The sequence below is a fragment of the Equus quagga genome, chromosome 19, assembly GCF_021613505.1.
Source record: "Equus quagga isolate Etosha38 chromosome 19, UCLA_HA_Equagga_1.0, whole genome shotgun sequence".
NCBI lineage: Eukaryota > Metazoa > Chordata > Mammalia > Perissodactyla > Equidae > Equus > Equus quagga.
Window position 1 is genome coordinate 22303862 of NC_060285.1, and position 15888 is coordinate 22319749.

A 15888-nucleotide genomic window follows, 5' to 3' on the forward strand; every position below is an offset into this window, starting at 1 on the left:
GCTGGCAATTTTTGGCTTGGCTTGTGGCAGCATAACTCCAATCTTCACATGGTGCTCTCTCTGTGTACATGTCTGTCTCCAAATTTCCTCTCTCCATTGGGATACTAGTCATTGGATTAGGGCTCACCCTAATGACTGTATCCCAGTTTAACTAATTGCATCTGCAACGACCTTATTTCCAAATCAGATCACATTCTGAGGCAGTGGGAGTTAGAATTTTGACAAATAAATTTTGGGGAGATATAACTCAATCCATAACATACCCAAAATAACATTCTTAGATAGTACCCACACTAGTTTCTCAGCACTTTGCTGGTGAGATTTCTGCTATGGTTTCAAATGTTTAACTGACACCTCCAACTTTGAAGTGGCTGATCAAGAGAGGCTTAACTAAGAATCAAGGTCTATGGACATTAATTGGTCACACTTTCCAAAGGGAGACAATATCCTGACCCCCATTTACAACTCAGGTGATTGATATTGGTAAGATCTGATTACAACTTTTCTCACTCTTGACATTAAGAGGCAGGCTTTACTCCACATCACCCCCATCTCATTATTTAATAGAAGCATTAAAAGTAACAATTGTACATAATTTTTTACAAAGTAAGAGTGGTAACTATGCAAGGCATATAAATGGGGCCTTGTAGTACCATGCTCTAGGAATAATAATGGCAGTTTATCAATCCCATGTGCTCCCAAGTGAAGGAAGAAAAATTTTAGCATGGTAAAAGTCCAAAAGTTGATGCTGTCTAAATATCTGCTTTCTAAATGTCTCTGTACCAATTGAAAAATTAGCCTGAAAAAGGTTTACACCAATTCACACTTTAAAAAATCATGTATAAAAATGCCTACTTTTCCAAACTGTCACTAACACTGTGTATTACCTATAGCAGTTTGATCAAGAACGGTATATTGTGTGACTTTAACTTACATATATTTAGTTACAAATGAGATCAAGCATCTTTTCATCTAAGAAATTTCTAACTATTTTTCATGAACTCCTCCTATCCTTTGCCCACTTTTTCCATTAGGCTAATGATCTCTTTCATCTCTGTAACTCTCTTTACATAATAAAAATATAAGCCCTTTGTCATATATGTCAAAGAATTTTCCCAAATCTGTTGTTAGTCTCTTAATTTTTATGATACTTTAGTCGCCTTATAAATTTAATATTTGTTTATACTCAAATTCATCAATCTTTTTCTCTACAGCTCTGGTTATATATCTAGTTATAGCTCCTGGTTAAAGATCATTCCTATTTTAAGATTATTATTACAAGTGTATTTACTTATTATTTAATATTTATCTGGAACTTATTTTGGCACAAGGAAAGAAGTATTAATCTAGCTTTATTATTTCTTCCCAAATGACTATCACTTATCTGGCTGGCAATTATTATATAATCCATCGTTTTCCTACTAATTTGAAATATTACCTTCATAATATAATAAATTCCCTTAGCATTGGAGCTTTGTTTTTCAAATTCTCTCTTCCATTCTATTGCCTTTCAATTATTGCACCATTTATGATTTATTTAAGTATCTGATAAAGGCTTATCTACACCCTCTCCATTAGTTTTCTCTTTTCAAATTGATACCTGGCTACTGTCACACATTTATTTTTCCAAATGTACTTTAGGATTTCTTGTCAAGATCCAAGATGGAGTGGGAGGAAAACACTATTGCAATACTACTTAATTAAATTTAAGGCTAAGTGAAAGTGAAAGAATCACCATCTTTAAAATATTGAGTCATATTATAAAATAACAAGGTGTATTCTCCCACTGGAGTCCAATTTTCTGTCCCTCTCTCAGTTCTTCATAGTTTCTGTTGCCTCCGTATGTGATGCCTTCTGCTGATGCATTATGGTATTAATTTCTTATTGCTGCAATAACAAATTACCACAAACTTCGTGGCTTGAAAAAACACAAATTTATTATTTTACAGTTCTAGAAGTCCAAAATGGGTCCCTCTGGGCTAAAATCAAGGTGTTGGTAGGGCTGCATTCTTTTCTGGAAACTCTAGGGGAGAATCTATTTTCTTGCCTTTTCTGGCTTCTTTGAGCTTTGTTCATTTGTTGGCTTGTGGCTGTCTTCCCACCTTCAAAGCCAGCAATGGCCCATCAAATCTCTCACGTTGCATCACTTTGATACTGACTCTCCTTCCCTCTTTCACTTATAATGACCATTGTGATTACATTGGTTGAGAAGCGTGTTGTTTAGTCTCCACATTTTTGCACCTTTCTCTGCTTTTTTCTTGTAGTTGATTTCTAGTTTAATAGCGTTATGATCAGAAAAGATGCTTGATATTATTTCAACTCTCTTGTATTTATTGATGTTTGCTTTGGTTCCCAAAATATGGTCAATCCTTGAGTATGTTCCATGTGCACTTGAGAAGAATGTGTAACCTGCTGTTTTTGGATGAAGTGTTCTATATATATCTATTAAGTCCATCTGGTCTAATTTTTCATTTAATTCTATTATTTCCTTGTTGATTTTCTGTCTGGATGTTCTGTCCATTGGTGTTAATGGTGTGTTGAGGTCCCCTACTATTATTGTATTGTTGTTGATGTCTTCTTTTAGTTCTATTAAGAGTTGCTTTACAAATTTTGGTGCTCCTGTGTTGGGTGCGTATATATTTATAAGTGTTATGTCTTCTTGGTGGAGAGTCCCTTTTATCATTATATACTGTCCCTCTTTATCTTTCTTTATCTGTTTTGCTTTGAAATCTACCTTGTCTGATATTAGTATAGCGACACCTGCTTTCTTTTGTTCATTATTAGCTTGGAGTATTGTTCTCCATCCCTTCACTCTGAGTCTGTGTTTGTCTTTGGGGCTGAGGTGTGTTTCCTGGAGGCAGCATATTGTTGGATCTTGTTCTTTGATCCATCCTGCCACTCTGAGTCTTTTGATTGGGGAGTTCAATCCATTTACATTTAGAGTGATTATTGAGACGTGGGGGCCTACCACTCCCATTTTGTGTCTTGTTTTCCGGTTTTTTTCAGTTTCCTTTGTTTCTCGTCCCATGGTTTAATCTGTTCTGATGTAGAGCTGCTACTCTCTGTTGTTGTCCTTCTACTTATCTCCTCTGCTCTTGGTTTTGTAGCCCCTTTCCTTTTTTGGATTTTTCAGGAATGAGGGTTTTCCTGAGGATTTCCTGAAGAGGAGGTTTTGTGGCAATGAACTCCCTTAATTTTTGTTTATCTGGGAAAGTTTTTATTTCTCCATCGTATTTGAAGGATATTTTCGCTGGGTAGAGAATTCTCGGCTGTAGATTTTTGTCCTTCAGATTTTTGAATATATCATTCCACTCTCTTCTAGCCTGTAAAGTTTCTGCTGAGAAATCTGCTGATAGCCTGATGGGAGTTCCTTTGTAGGTTAGTTTCTTTTGCCTGGCTGTCCTTAATATTTTCTCCTTGTCGTTGACTTTTGCTAGCTTCACTACTATATGCCGTGGAGTTGGTCTTCTTGCATTGATAAAGTTTGGAGATCTATTGGCTTCTGTCACCTGAAGATCCATCTCCCTCACCAGATTTGGGAAGTTCTCGGCCATTATTTCTTTGAATAGGTTTTCTGCCCCTTTCTCCTTCTCTTCTCCCTCTGGTATACCTATAATCCTTACGTTGCATCTCCTAATTGTGTCTGATAATTCTCGGAGAGTTTCTTCATTTCTTTTAAGTCTTGCTTCTCTCTCCTCCTCTGCCTGCAACAATTCTATATTGCCATCTTCCAAATTGCTAATTCTTTCCTCCATATTATCAGCCCTACTGTTCAGAGCATCTAGATTCTTCTTAATCTCCTCTATTGTGTTCTTCATTTCCAATATTTCTGTTTGGTTCTTCTTAATCGTATCAAACTCTTTTGTAACATAGCTCCTGAACTCGTTGAGTTGTCGGTCAGAATTCTCTCTTAACTCATTGAGAATCTTAATGATGGCTGTTTTGAAGTCATCGTCATTTAGGTTATACATCTCATTTTCTTTGGGATTGTTTTCTGTGTATTTGTTGCTTTCTTTCTGTTCTGGAGATTTAATGTATTTTTTCATATTGCTTGATGTTGTTGATTTGTGCCTCCGCATGGAAATAGAGTTTAGTTGCTCCTTTCACTTGTTTCAGCTGCTGCGGAGGGAGGAGCAGCTGTTTATATTTCACCAACCAGGAATCCTGTCCGTAGTTGCTAACTGGGCCTGGGCCCCTCTTCGTAGCCACAGTGGCCCTTTGGATTCCCTCCTCTGCCGTGGGGGCCGTCACAGGGGGGCTTCAGGCTGCAGGTGTACCTAGGCCTCCTCCTGCCCCGCATCACCAGGGAAGCACATCCCACACACGTGTCCCGAAGCACCATGAGCTGCCGAGCCGCGGGGCCAACTCCTGGGTCTGCAGCCCTCCAGGGATGCAAACGCAACCTGCAGAGAACCCGCCTTCGGAAGAGGGGTCCCCACAACGCAGACGCCCGCACGGAAGCCACACAGGAGCGATCCCCTCCCGCCCCCCCCATTGTGATTACATTGGGCCACCTGAATAATCCAGAATAATTTCCCCATCTGAAGATCCTTAATCACATCTGCAAAGTCTCTTTGCCATGTAACAACATATTCACAGGTTCTTGGGATTAGGACGGGGACATCTTCGAGAGGCCTACCACCGTTATCAACGCTCCTTTCCCTAAGGCTGTCCTACTGTCACTCATTCTTCCCTCCCACTCAAAGTCTCTTCCTGTTATTTTCTTATTTTTCTTATTATTCTATATTTATGTTGTAGTCTTCCTTATTTGAATGTCATTGTAAGTCTTTAGGGGATACTTTTCTTGATATTGTGGGACATGTCAGAGGAATAAGATCATTTCCAAAGCTTTCACCTGCTATGAGTCATTTGAAATTGTGAGTCATTTCTAACTTCGAAAGAGGCATAAACCCACACTCCCTTGTGTTAGTGTTATTTTTTCACATTATCAGAAAAAGAACTCAGGAAGTAGTAAAAGTATGCAGGTAGTTTGTATCATAGAACTAACATACTTCTAGTCCCATTGTTTTATTTACATAACATCTTAAAACTCATCTAAGTCAAGCCACTGTCTTCTATTCTCAGGAGATGACTTGTTTTGATCAGACTAGGCTTAAAGACTTCCAGTGGCAGAGAACCCGCTTCCTGCTAAGCAGCCAATTTCATATGGTGAAGCTCTAATTGTTAGAAAGCTCCTCTTGAGCTGAAATCTCTCTTCTTTTTACTGTCTCTCCATCTGCACTATTTCTAGTCCCTTACGGATAGAGAACAATTCCAATCACTCTTCTATCTTTCAAATACTTGTGATACATGCTTCCATGTACCTTTTCTTCTTCAATCTTTTCTCATATGACATGGGTTTGATACTCAGCACTTTCCTTACCCATGTCCAGAAAAAAACAGTCAATTTGGACTTTGCACCTCCTCATATATAGGCCCCAGTGCCAAGCTGAGTGCACCAGGTGTTGGTTAAGCTGCTTCGGTTTCCCCTATGTGGTTAAGAATAGAGCTGTGTTAAGAGGCAAGTTCACAGAGATGCCCTGTCAAAGTAATCTAGAAATCCTCTAGGTCACCTTATGTCTGATGAAAAACCACATCGTTGGTGTTATTGAGAAAAGACTGCTTATACCTGGGTCCCTGATTATTGCTAAGGTTTTTCCTAAGTCAGAGGCCAAGTATCTTTCAGCCCTTTTGATGAATAAAATCTTGTACTACCTTACAAATGATGGTCAACATAGTACAGTTAGCCTGTCTTTTACCAAATTACAAAATCAGATCATTCCCAATTCTAATTAGCACAGAGGAAAGCAGGGCTGTCACTTTCTCAAGTCCAAATATCATACTCGATTTAAATCAGCCAATGTCACATTCTGTATTTAATTGGTATATTAAACTCTGACTCATGCTGTCAGCTTTAACTCCTAATTCTTTTTTCCTGATATTGTTAATCTATATATCACCAAGATGAATTTTCATAACTCATTTCTGTACAGAACCATAGAACCTCATATTTAATCACTAATAAACTTTGACTTGTTAGATTCAGCTACCACTGACGATTTTAAACTTTTGTAGGAACACAGTTAAACAACGTGTGAAAGCATGTTATGTAGACTTTTTATTGCTAATGTTTATTTTTCTTGGGGGGCATAATGTTCTATTATTTTATGAGCCTCAGTGTGCATCTTTTGGAAGAAGTACTATTTGGTCCACACATTGCACAATCAACTACAGCAGGTAGGATGAAGCTGACTAAGCATCGAAGCTACACATCCCCTTAGGAGTCGTGAAGTTAGGCATTCAGGACCTTAGGGACTGGTTTAGGATTCAGGGCCAGAACATTATTAGTCCCTCGGAAGAGACTGGCAGAGAACACAGTCCTAGGCATGCTACTATTATAAAAAATCAAGCACAGAAACAAGTCTGGGATCCTGGAACCAGGCATTAGAATAAAGATAGAAGCTAAATATCAAGAAAAAAGCAAAAACTGCTATAGCCAGATTGGAGCCCAATTTTGTTAGACTAGGTACGATGGAGTTTTGATGGTCTGTCACAAATTGTTGGGCCACAGTTCTTTTAATCCCTCTGGTCCATTACCAAGATTTATCATCAAGAGTATATTGGCAATTAACCTGTATATCAAAGTCCGGATTTCCCACTGAAAGGAAGAGGGCTTGCAAAAGCTAGGAAGTTGGCAGGGCTAGATACTACCTAGTAATGTGTGAATTTTCTTCTTTCCCTAAGCTCTGGCAGTAAAGATCTTTCCATAGCCCTTTTTATCTGTGATACGATAGCATGAACACTAGATTTGCTGTTACAAAATCTAGGTTAGAGTCCTGAAACTTCTGTTAACCAGCTGCTTAGTATTGGACAAGTCGCTTAATAATTCCAAGCCTTAGTTTCTGGATGCGAACAATAGTCAGCATTGCTAGGCCTGTTGTGAGGGCTAAATAAAATCATCTGGGTAAATGAAATACTATTCATTTTGTGACTATAAAACACTTCATAAGTGTAAGTTTTTATTTTTACAGTAGCTATTTGAATCTGTGATAGTTTATTTTTTGTTTTTGAGGAAGATTAGCCCTGAGCTAACTACTGCCAGTCCTCCTCTTTTTTGCTGAGGAAGCCTGGCCCTGAGCTAACATCCGTGCCCATCTTCCTCTACTTTATACATGGGCCGCCTACCACAGCATGGCATGCCAAGCGGTGCTGTGTCCACACCCGGGACCTGAACCGGCGAACGTGTGAACTTAACTGCTGCGCCACCGGGCCGGCCCATGATAGTTTTTGAATGACATTGTTTCAGATTTCATTCACTTGACAAATGTTTCTTAAGTGCATACTATATGAAAAAGAAGGTCATGGTTCTTGCCTCCATGGCTCTTTAATTCTAGTGGAGGATGCAGGCCTTAAAGTACTAACTGAAATCTTAATTATTTTATGTATTCATTTTTTAGCATATATTCACAGAGCCCTACTATGAACAAGGCATTTTGCTAGGGGCTAGACAAGCATGACTTTAGAAATTAACCCCATTTATCTTATAGATTAATGGGATTATGTTTAACCTTTGGTTTATTCTTCCACATCTGGTTATATTAATGAGCTAACTATCTGGATCATTAATGCATTTAATGAAATCATTTGGCACTGAAATTCTGAGATATTATAAGAGACCATGTTAAAGGTTTAAAAAGAATCAACATGTACCATGACTAGAGCATTTTATGATTCTCTCATCAAAGTTACAATGAAAGGAAATGAGTTTGTTTTGACATGACTTACTCTCAGTAACCTCATGCTAGTATTTGAAAATGAGTTGGAACCGGCCCGGTGGCGCAGCGGCTAAGTTTGCATATTCTGCTTCTCCGCGGCCCGGGGTTCTCAGGTCTGGATCCTGGGCGTGGACATGACACCACTTGGCAAAAGCCATGCTGTGGTAGGCGTCCCATACATAAAGTAGAGGAAGATGGACATGGATGTGAGCTCAGGGCCAGTCTTCCTCAAAAAAAAAAAAAGAAAAGAAAGAAAGTGAGTTAATTGGGAGAGGAGTAGGACTGGAGGCAGGAAGACTAGTTTGGAAGCTGTTCCAGCAGTTCAAGTGAGATACAATGGTGGCTTGGACTAGGGTGGTAGCAGGGGTGGAGAGAAATGAATGTGTTTGAGATATAATTCAATGATAAAGTATGGGACTTGGAGACTGGGCATGATGTTGAGGAAGAAGGAAAATTGAAGAATAGCTCCCAGGTTGTTTGAATGGCTGGTGTATGGAAGGACTGTTTACTGATGGGAAACAAAGAAGAGAGAATGATTTGAGGAGAAGTTGACAAAATGTTTAAAGATTTTTTTAAAAAAATAAACATGAGAATAATCATGAATGCTTTGAGAAAGATCAATATGAGGAGAGACTTATCCTACCAGATAGTAAAATTAATTATAAGGCTTCAATAAACAGTGTGATTTTGGTACTAGAATAGACTGACATATGGGACCAATTAGAAACCAGAAACAGACTCAATTATTTATAAGCATATGGTATATACTTATTTTCACAGGAATTCTATTTCAAAAGAAATAGTTGAACATGTAAACAAAGGTATGTGCACAAGAATATTCCCTTAAAATCAAAACATTAAAATTTCTATATGATAGGATTAACTAAATAAATTATGACCATGTGTACATTGGAACCTAACCTTAAATTTATCATGTAGACATATATTTGTCATTGAAACTTGTTCACAATGCATTACTAGAGGTAAATATCAGATTAGAAAACATTACATGTAATACCTCTACATATTTGATATATAATATCTTCATGTAAGACTTACAGAAAACCCCTTGAAACTTTATCCCACTTTGGGTGGGAAATTATAGTGCTCTCCTGAAGATTTCTATAGAATCTACGAGGTATCCAATCTCACTTCTCATGATCACCTCTTGCTGCAAATTCCTGTTTGTGTAGAACTCTTGATTTCATTCATTATTCTCATCTTGTGTCTGTCCTTGACTCTGCCCCGTGACTACTGGAATAGATAGCATACCCTGCTTACTTGTAGTCAGAAAGTTTGTTCAGGAATATTCATAGCAACATGGTTATTAATAATAAAACTCCTAGGAAACGTTTAAAAGTCCACTGTCAGGAGAACCCATATATGAATTGTGGTATACCTATACAGTGGACTCCTGTACCACATTAAAGATAAATGAAACTCAGAAACATAATATTGAGTGAAAAAAGTCATAGAAGAACAGGAACATTTTTTACTATACTTATGAACTTCAAAAGCACATAGTACAAAACAGTTTATTCTTTATTGATACTTACATATATAGTTTCATTTTAATGACAATCCAGGGAATTATCAACACAAAATTCAGAACAGGATTTAGCCCTGATTGGGGAGGGAGGGGGTAGGATTGGAAAGGGGAATTTGCATGGGAGGGGGCGGGTTTCAACAATAATGTTCTGTACCTTAAACTGAGTAGTGAACACATATGGATTCATTTTATTATTTTATTATCTCACATATCCATCCTCTTTTGAGGGATACTTGTCAGATATTTTGAAGCAGTCTGGGAGGATATACACCAAAATGTTACTATTAGTTATCTGAGCATGCTGGGTTTTCAAGTGATTTTTTTCCTCTTTGTTTGTATTTTCTAATACTTCTCTAATAAATGTATATACTTCCTTTTTAAGAGAAAAGCAAACTAACTCATCCTGTAAAATTTCAGAGTATTTTTTGCACCTTTAATATCCTCATAATTCTTTATAAACACATAAAATTCCAACTTAACCAAATCCATGAAGAATGGGTTGTTCTGAATAATTTAATTTTAGGATGAACTAGAGTTTAAGCTAGACACTTTCTTTTCATAGACTCTTTACAATTTTATTGTCTTAATCTCAGTTTTTTCACTTTTGATATGCAAAGCAGTAGACAATAACAATAACCAAACTGAACAGCAAAGTAATTTACATCTTAAAGAGGCATAATCATTTCCCTGTTCGTTAGATTTGTTAAAAAGGACATTAGAGACTGTTCCGTTGATCAGTAAATATTTATTGAGCACCTAATATGTGACAGGACCTGTTTTAGATCCTGGGGATAGAGTGGTGATCAAGACAAATTCCATCCTTCATGGAGTTTACAGTCATCTGATATATTCACGACAGTGTTTCATACATAATTTTATCAATAAACAGTTCTACTGAAAGATTTCCAGTAATGAGAAGTTCCCTCTGTTGCTTTCTAGTACTATATTTTAGCTAATTGTTATGTAAGTGCATTTTTATTTTAAAAGATAAGTGATATTTTTAATTCATAGAAAATTATTTTTTTAATTGACCCAAACTTGGCCTCCTTGTCTTATAAACATTGGTCTTTATTCTGCCTTTAAGAACTTTAGATTCACCTCAGCAATTTCTCCCCTCACCTGCTTTGTGGGGTAGCTCTTGAGGGATATCCTCTCAAATATGTTGAGGAAACTATTATGCTGCTATAAGGCTTCTGCAGGTTAGAACACTGCAGTTCCTTTCATCATTTCTTCTGTGACATGGTTTTTAAATCATATACCATCCTGATTGCTTTCCTCTGGTCGCTTTCTACTTTGTCACCCTTTGTTGTTAAAAATAAATTACTCCCAATTTCCTGCTTTCAGTAGAGTAGAGTGAACATAATTGACTCTTTGATGTGTGAGGGTCTGGTATGGTCTGAAAGCAATTACACTGACCTTGAATACTTATTCTACTGTACTGTAAATATCATTATAGAAAAAATAGGAGCTTGTATTAAATCTTTACCAACCCTTGGATAATCTTGGAAGATTTTTTGAAAATGAGTTTATTTTTTTCTTGTCTTTTTCTTTTGATAGTGAATTAATCTTTATAAAGATAACAAATATCAAAAATAAAACATGATTAATTATAAAATTCATCGTGCAGAATTTTCTTCTCTAGTAAACTATGAACTTCCTGAGGGCAAAGTTTACGTCTTACTGTAAGTTTTAAAAAATCTCCAGCACTTAGCACAGTCCTAGATATATGAGAGATGTCCAGTAAGTAATTGTTGGCCAATTAATGTCTTCTATAAGAACCTAAGATCTTGTAAAATGAAATGAATTCCAATTTTCAGAATATATTGAAGAATCAGTAGTATATAATTGGACCTTAATTTTATCCTAACCAGAAAAGAGTAACCTTAGTAGATTAGTTAAAAGTATCCACACACACAAAAAATACTGATGTGTGGTGTGAGAATACTTTTACCTCTAAATGACAGAAAACCCGATAAACCATGGCTCAAACGGTAAGAACTTTATTATTTACTTAGGGAGCTTGGAGAAACCAGTCCTGAGTCTATTTGATTATCTCAATGATATCATCAAAATCCCAGTCTCTTTTTATCCTTCTGTTGCCATTCTTGGCCTGGTACTTTTTTGATCGTAGGCTTATTGCCTTATGGTCACAACATGTCTGCCTTAGCTCCAGGCATCAAAACTGTATCCATAGAGGAACTTGAGCATGGCCAAGGCTCTGAAAGAACCTCCTTGTATGTCTTTTCTCTTGGGAAAAATATTTTTCCAGAAGCCTCCCAGCAAACTTCTCTTTATATCTAACTGTCCAAAATTGGCTTTCTCTAAGAAGCAGGCAAAGGAGCGAGTCTTGGGAGCGACTACTGATTAGGTAAGCAACAATTTATGCCACAACTAGAAAATAGATACATATTACAAAAAGAGATCATGAACTTTACTTTGTCAGTAATAATTTCAGGGGAACCAAATTATAAGGACACTTGTAAAAAGATCACTGATAATATTGGGCTTATATGATTGTATAACTTATTCAAACAGATGAATCATCACCTCTCAATCACTCTTGGAAGAACTGAAGAACCTGATTATCTTTTCTAGTTTTTATAAATTAAACAGGCTGTGTCTTTATCACAAAACTATTTTTATTTTTTCTCCTTCCTTTCAGGAGTCCTATCCAAAGAAGAGGAATTACACTATGGAAATTGTACCATCTGCTTCTCTGGATACATTTTCTTCAGAAAATGAGAACTTTCTATGTGATCTCACGGACACAGCAGTTACAAAGAAACCTTGTTCCTTAGAAATTGCAAGGGCCCCTTCACCAAGAACTGGTAATATTTCTTTTTCACAGTGGATCAGTTCAATTTTCATGCTTGTATATGTGAAGATGTATTATTAATGTTTTGATTTCCCACAATATTTTAAAACTGAAAGTGCCCCATTATAGTCTCAATAATTGTTTTTTGCATTTTGAAGTGAGTCCAGGTAAGTCAGGGTGTTTTTGGGTTTTTTTTTGTGAGGAAGATTAGCCCTGAGCTAACATCTGCTGCTGATCCTCCTCTTTTTTGCTGAGGAAGACTGACCCTGAGCTAACATCCGTGCCCATCTTCCTCCACTTTTTATATGGGACGCCTGCCACAGCATGGCTCACCAAGTGGTGTCAAGTCCGCATCCAGGATCCGAACCGGTGAACCCTGGGTCACCGAAGTGAACGTGTGCACTTAACCGCTGCGCCACCGGGCCGGCCCCAGTTAGAGGGTTTTTGATGTGAACTTTCTTAACTTCATGGCAAGAGCCCTCCTGGGAGAGGTGCTGCCTTGGTGAAGACATTTTTAATAGTGAAAAACCTTCTAGGTCAGATACAAAGCTTTGGGTCCTTCAGAACTTCATAGCAGATTTGGTAGCAAATGTATTTTAATATACTTTCCCGCATGGTATCTATTTTCAGGTTATCAAAGTGTACTCATCTACTTTGTATATTTTATATCTTTATGGTATTTTCAGATATGTTAATTTATTTATTTGCATTGTAAACTAGTGAACAAAGCAAGCAAATATTGTGCCCATTTTATAGATAAGGAAATTGGAGTTAAGTGTCATTTAAGATCAATACATGGTGGGGCCTTTGCTTGAACATGAGTGTTTGACTATTATCATATTTGCTTGCTTTTACTTAACCACTACCTCTAAGAAAGAATGCAGGGTAGTTACATGAAAGTGAGGGAGGGAGGAAAGTTACAAGCAGGTGGTCAACATATTCAGTGCTGCAAAGGAATTATAAGAGAAGTTCTGAAGAGAGGCTGTTTTTGATTTGACAATCCAGTTGGTACTTATTTTTGAAAAGTGAGTTTTAGAAGTGATGTGATAAAACCAGATTTCTGGAAGTTAACAGTGAGACACTGGGAAATGGGAAATAAAGGAATGAGAGTGGAGAATATAGATTACCCTTTCAAGAAGATTAGAAGAAGAGATATGATGGTAACATGAGAAGAAAGCGGTACAGGGGAGATATGCCTACTTTATTTTAGGGTAAGATTAGATCAAGTTTAGAGGTTGGAGGAATTTGCTGGTGGAGACCAAGGGATTGAAGACAAAGAATAAGTAGAGAGAACAGAATGGGTAGAAGTTAAGACTGAGCTAGTCTAGGAAAACACAGACTTTGCTTCCCTCAGAGAAAAGAGAGACAAGAGCATGGTTATGAATATAGAGAAATTCTCTAATATGTATTTCCTAATGGAGTCAATTTCTGAGTAAGAGATAAAAGATCATTGGCTGAAAAGAAGAGCTAGATCTTGAAAAGCGTTAAATTAAAATTCAGAAAAACCATTTTAGATAATAAGCTATGGAATTTGATAGAATTTTTATAGAAGTGACCAAATAGGTTTTGAACAGCATTGAGGCTAGGGTGTTGTATGAATCATAAGCATGCAGAAGGAAGATTTTTAGGATGAGGTAACAGCAAAATAATGAAAATAGTTAAAATTTACTTAGCATATACTATATGCCAGATGCTGTTCTAAGTACTCTGTACACATTTTTTTCATATAATTCTTACAATACAGTAAGATAAAAATATCATTATCCCCATTTTAAAGATGAGGACACTGAGGCACTGAAATATTAGGTAATTTCCCAAGGCTACATGTTAATAAGGAATGGATCTGAGACTTGAACTTGGATTGTCCAGCTTGTGCTCTTAAACAGCATGTCATACTGCTGCATTATGTTAGGAGATGAAGTGGAGTAGAAATTGTGAACCAAGTATTGAAACCTTCAAGAAATGTGAAGATATGACTTGAAGTCCACGTATGATAGCAATAAAATCAGAAAAAGAGTGTTATAGGATAGCATGATCTTCAGATGAGCAGCAGATTTTGGAGGAAGGCAGAACTGTGATCCCAAACTGTGGGAGTTGGTAAGAATGAAAAATCTTCCATAGGAGAAATACTGAAGGAAATAGTGGGGAAATCAAGGGGAAAGCTCAGTTAACATAGGAAAATGGAGGGCATATATGTATGAAAAGGTAAATGAGCTTTAATTAAGGCACAGGTAGGAGTGTGTCAGGGGTGGTGGACGCAGGAATGAAAGAGTCGAAGAAGACAGGGATTTATTCATTAAACAATTAAAAACTAATTGAGTTCCTCCATGTGCCACGTACTGTGCTACATGCTAAGGATACAGGAATGAAAAAGACATGGACACAAGTAAGAAGAATGATTAGGCTCAGAGGAACTCCCTTGCTGAAAACAAATAATCATGCTAGATAAAAATACAGGAAAGAAAAACTTCTTAAAAAGCATCAAAAAGGTGATAGGAAAATTATATAAGTTGAATAACATTTAAATTAGGAACTTCTTTTTATTATTAGGTTACTAAGAAATAATCAAGCCAAAACACTGGTGAGGGTGGGAAGCCAATTGAACACTAAAGCCACTTTTGAACCTGTTGTTGAACTTTGATGTTCAGGGCCTCTGTAGGTTTGTTTACAGAAAATAAATCTCTGTGCCTGTCCAACATACAGACTGCAATAGTAAGTCTTTCCTCCACAGAGCTGGGACTCCAAGGGCTACATTGCCACGGTAATCAGAAACAATCCTGCCCCATAACCCCTACCACAAAGAGACTTCAAGGAAAGGTGATTTGTTGTGAGCAGAACAAGGGGGAAATTCCTGAGGAGCTGTTACCACAAACTGGTCCTCACACAGATTTGCACCCAAAATTTGTATCACCTAGATGGTCCCCAAAACTGCAATCCATGAATTTAGTTTAAAGTAATACCCTCAGGCATCAAGCAGAAGTAAATGTAATCACTCTAGAGAGAAATGTGGTCTCTTCCTAGGCCCCAAATAATTCCTATACATACTTTTTTCAATTGAAATTAGTGGTTTACAATAATTAAGCCTACAAGGATTCCCCAAATAGAAAATAACAGAAACAAGAAAGAACAGATCCACAAATATTGGAATTATCAGATGCTGACTATAATATGACAATGTTATTATAAATAAAAAATAAATTTGAAGGTATTTTGAAGAATAGAAACTGTAAAAAATGACCTAGCATATTTGGGAGGAAAAGCAAATTAGATTAGATTCAGCTCAAGAGAGATTTTAGTGAGCTGGAAATTAGGTCAGAGAAGTTTTTCAGAATGTTGCATAGAGAGACAAAGAGATGAAAAATATAAAAGAGACACTAAGAGACTAGGAGGATACCCTGAGAAATTCTCACTTGTCTAATCACAGTTCCAGAAGGAAAGGAGAAAGAGGGAATGGGGCAAAAGTAATATATTTGATTTTCCAAAAGGCACAGACATGCCCTTACACTCATATGGAGGCAGAGAAGTGAACAGTTAATTTCAACAGAGTATAATAAGTGCTAAGATAATGTTACACAAGGAGTGCTTTTGGATCAGGAAAGAGGAATATTTAACCCCACCTGGGAGTTTCAGGGCAACTTCGTAAAAGAGATGATGTCTGTATCAGTTATTTATTGCTATTTAACAAGATGCCCCAAAACATACTGACTTAGAGTAGTATCAGTCATCTGTTTTGCTCACAAATCTGCAAG

At 37.0% G+C, this 15888-nt stretch overlaps 1 protein-coding gene across 1 annotated transcript in view; it reads left to right on the forward strand.

Annotated features, from left to right (window-relative positions):
- ANKS1B (ankyrin repeat and sterile alpha motif domain containing 1B) overlaps nt 1-15888 on the forward strand; it is a 1013016-nt gene that overhangs the window by 347273 nt on the left and 649855 nt on the right. The window contains exon 10 of the mRNA XM_046646005.1: nt 11987-12152. Within this exon, the coding sequence (XP_046501961.1) occupies nt 11987-12152 (166 nt within the window). The remainder of the gene's footprint in view (nt 1-11986; nt 12153-15888) is intronic.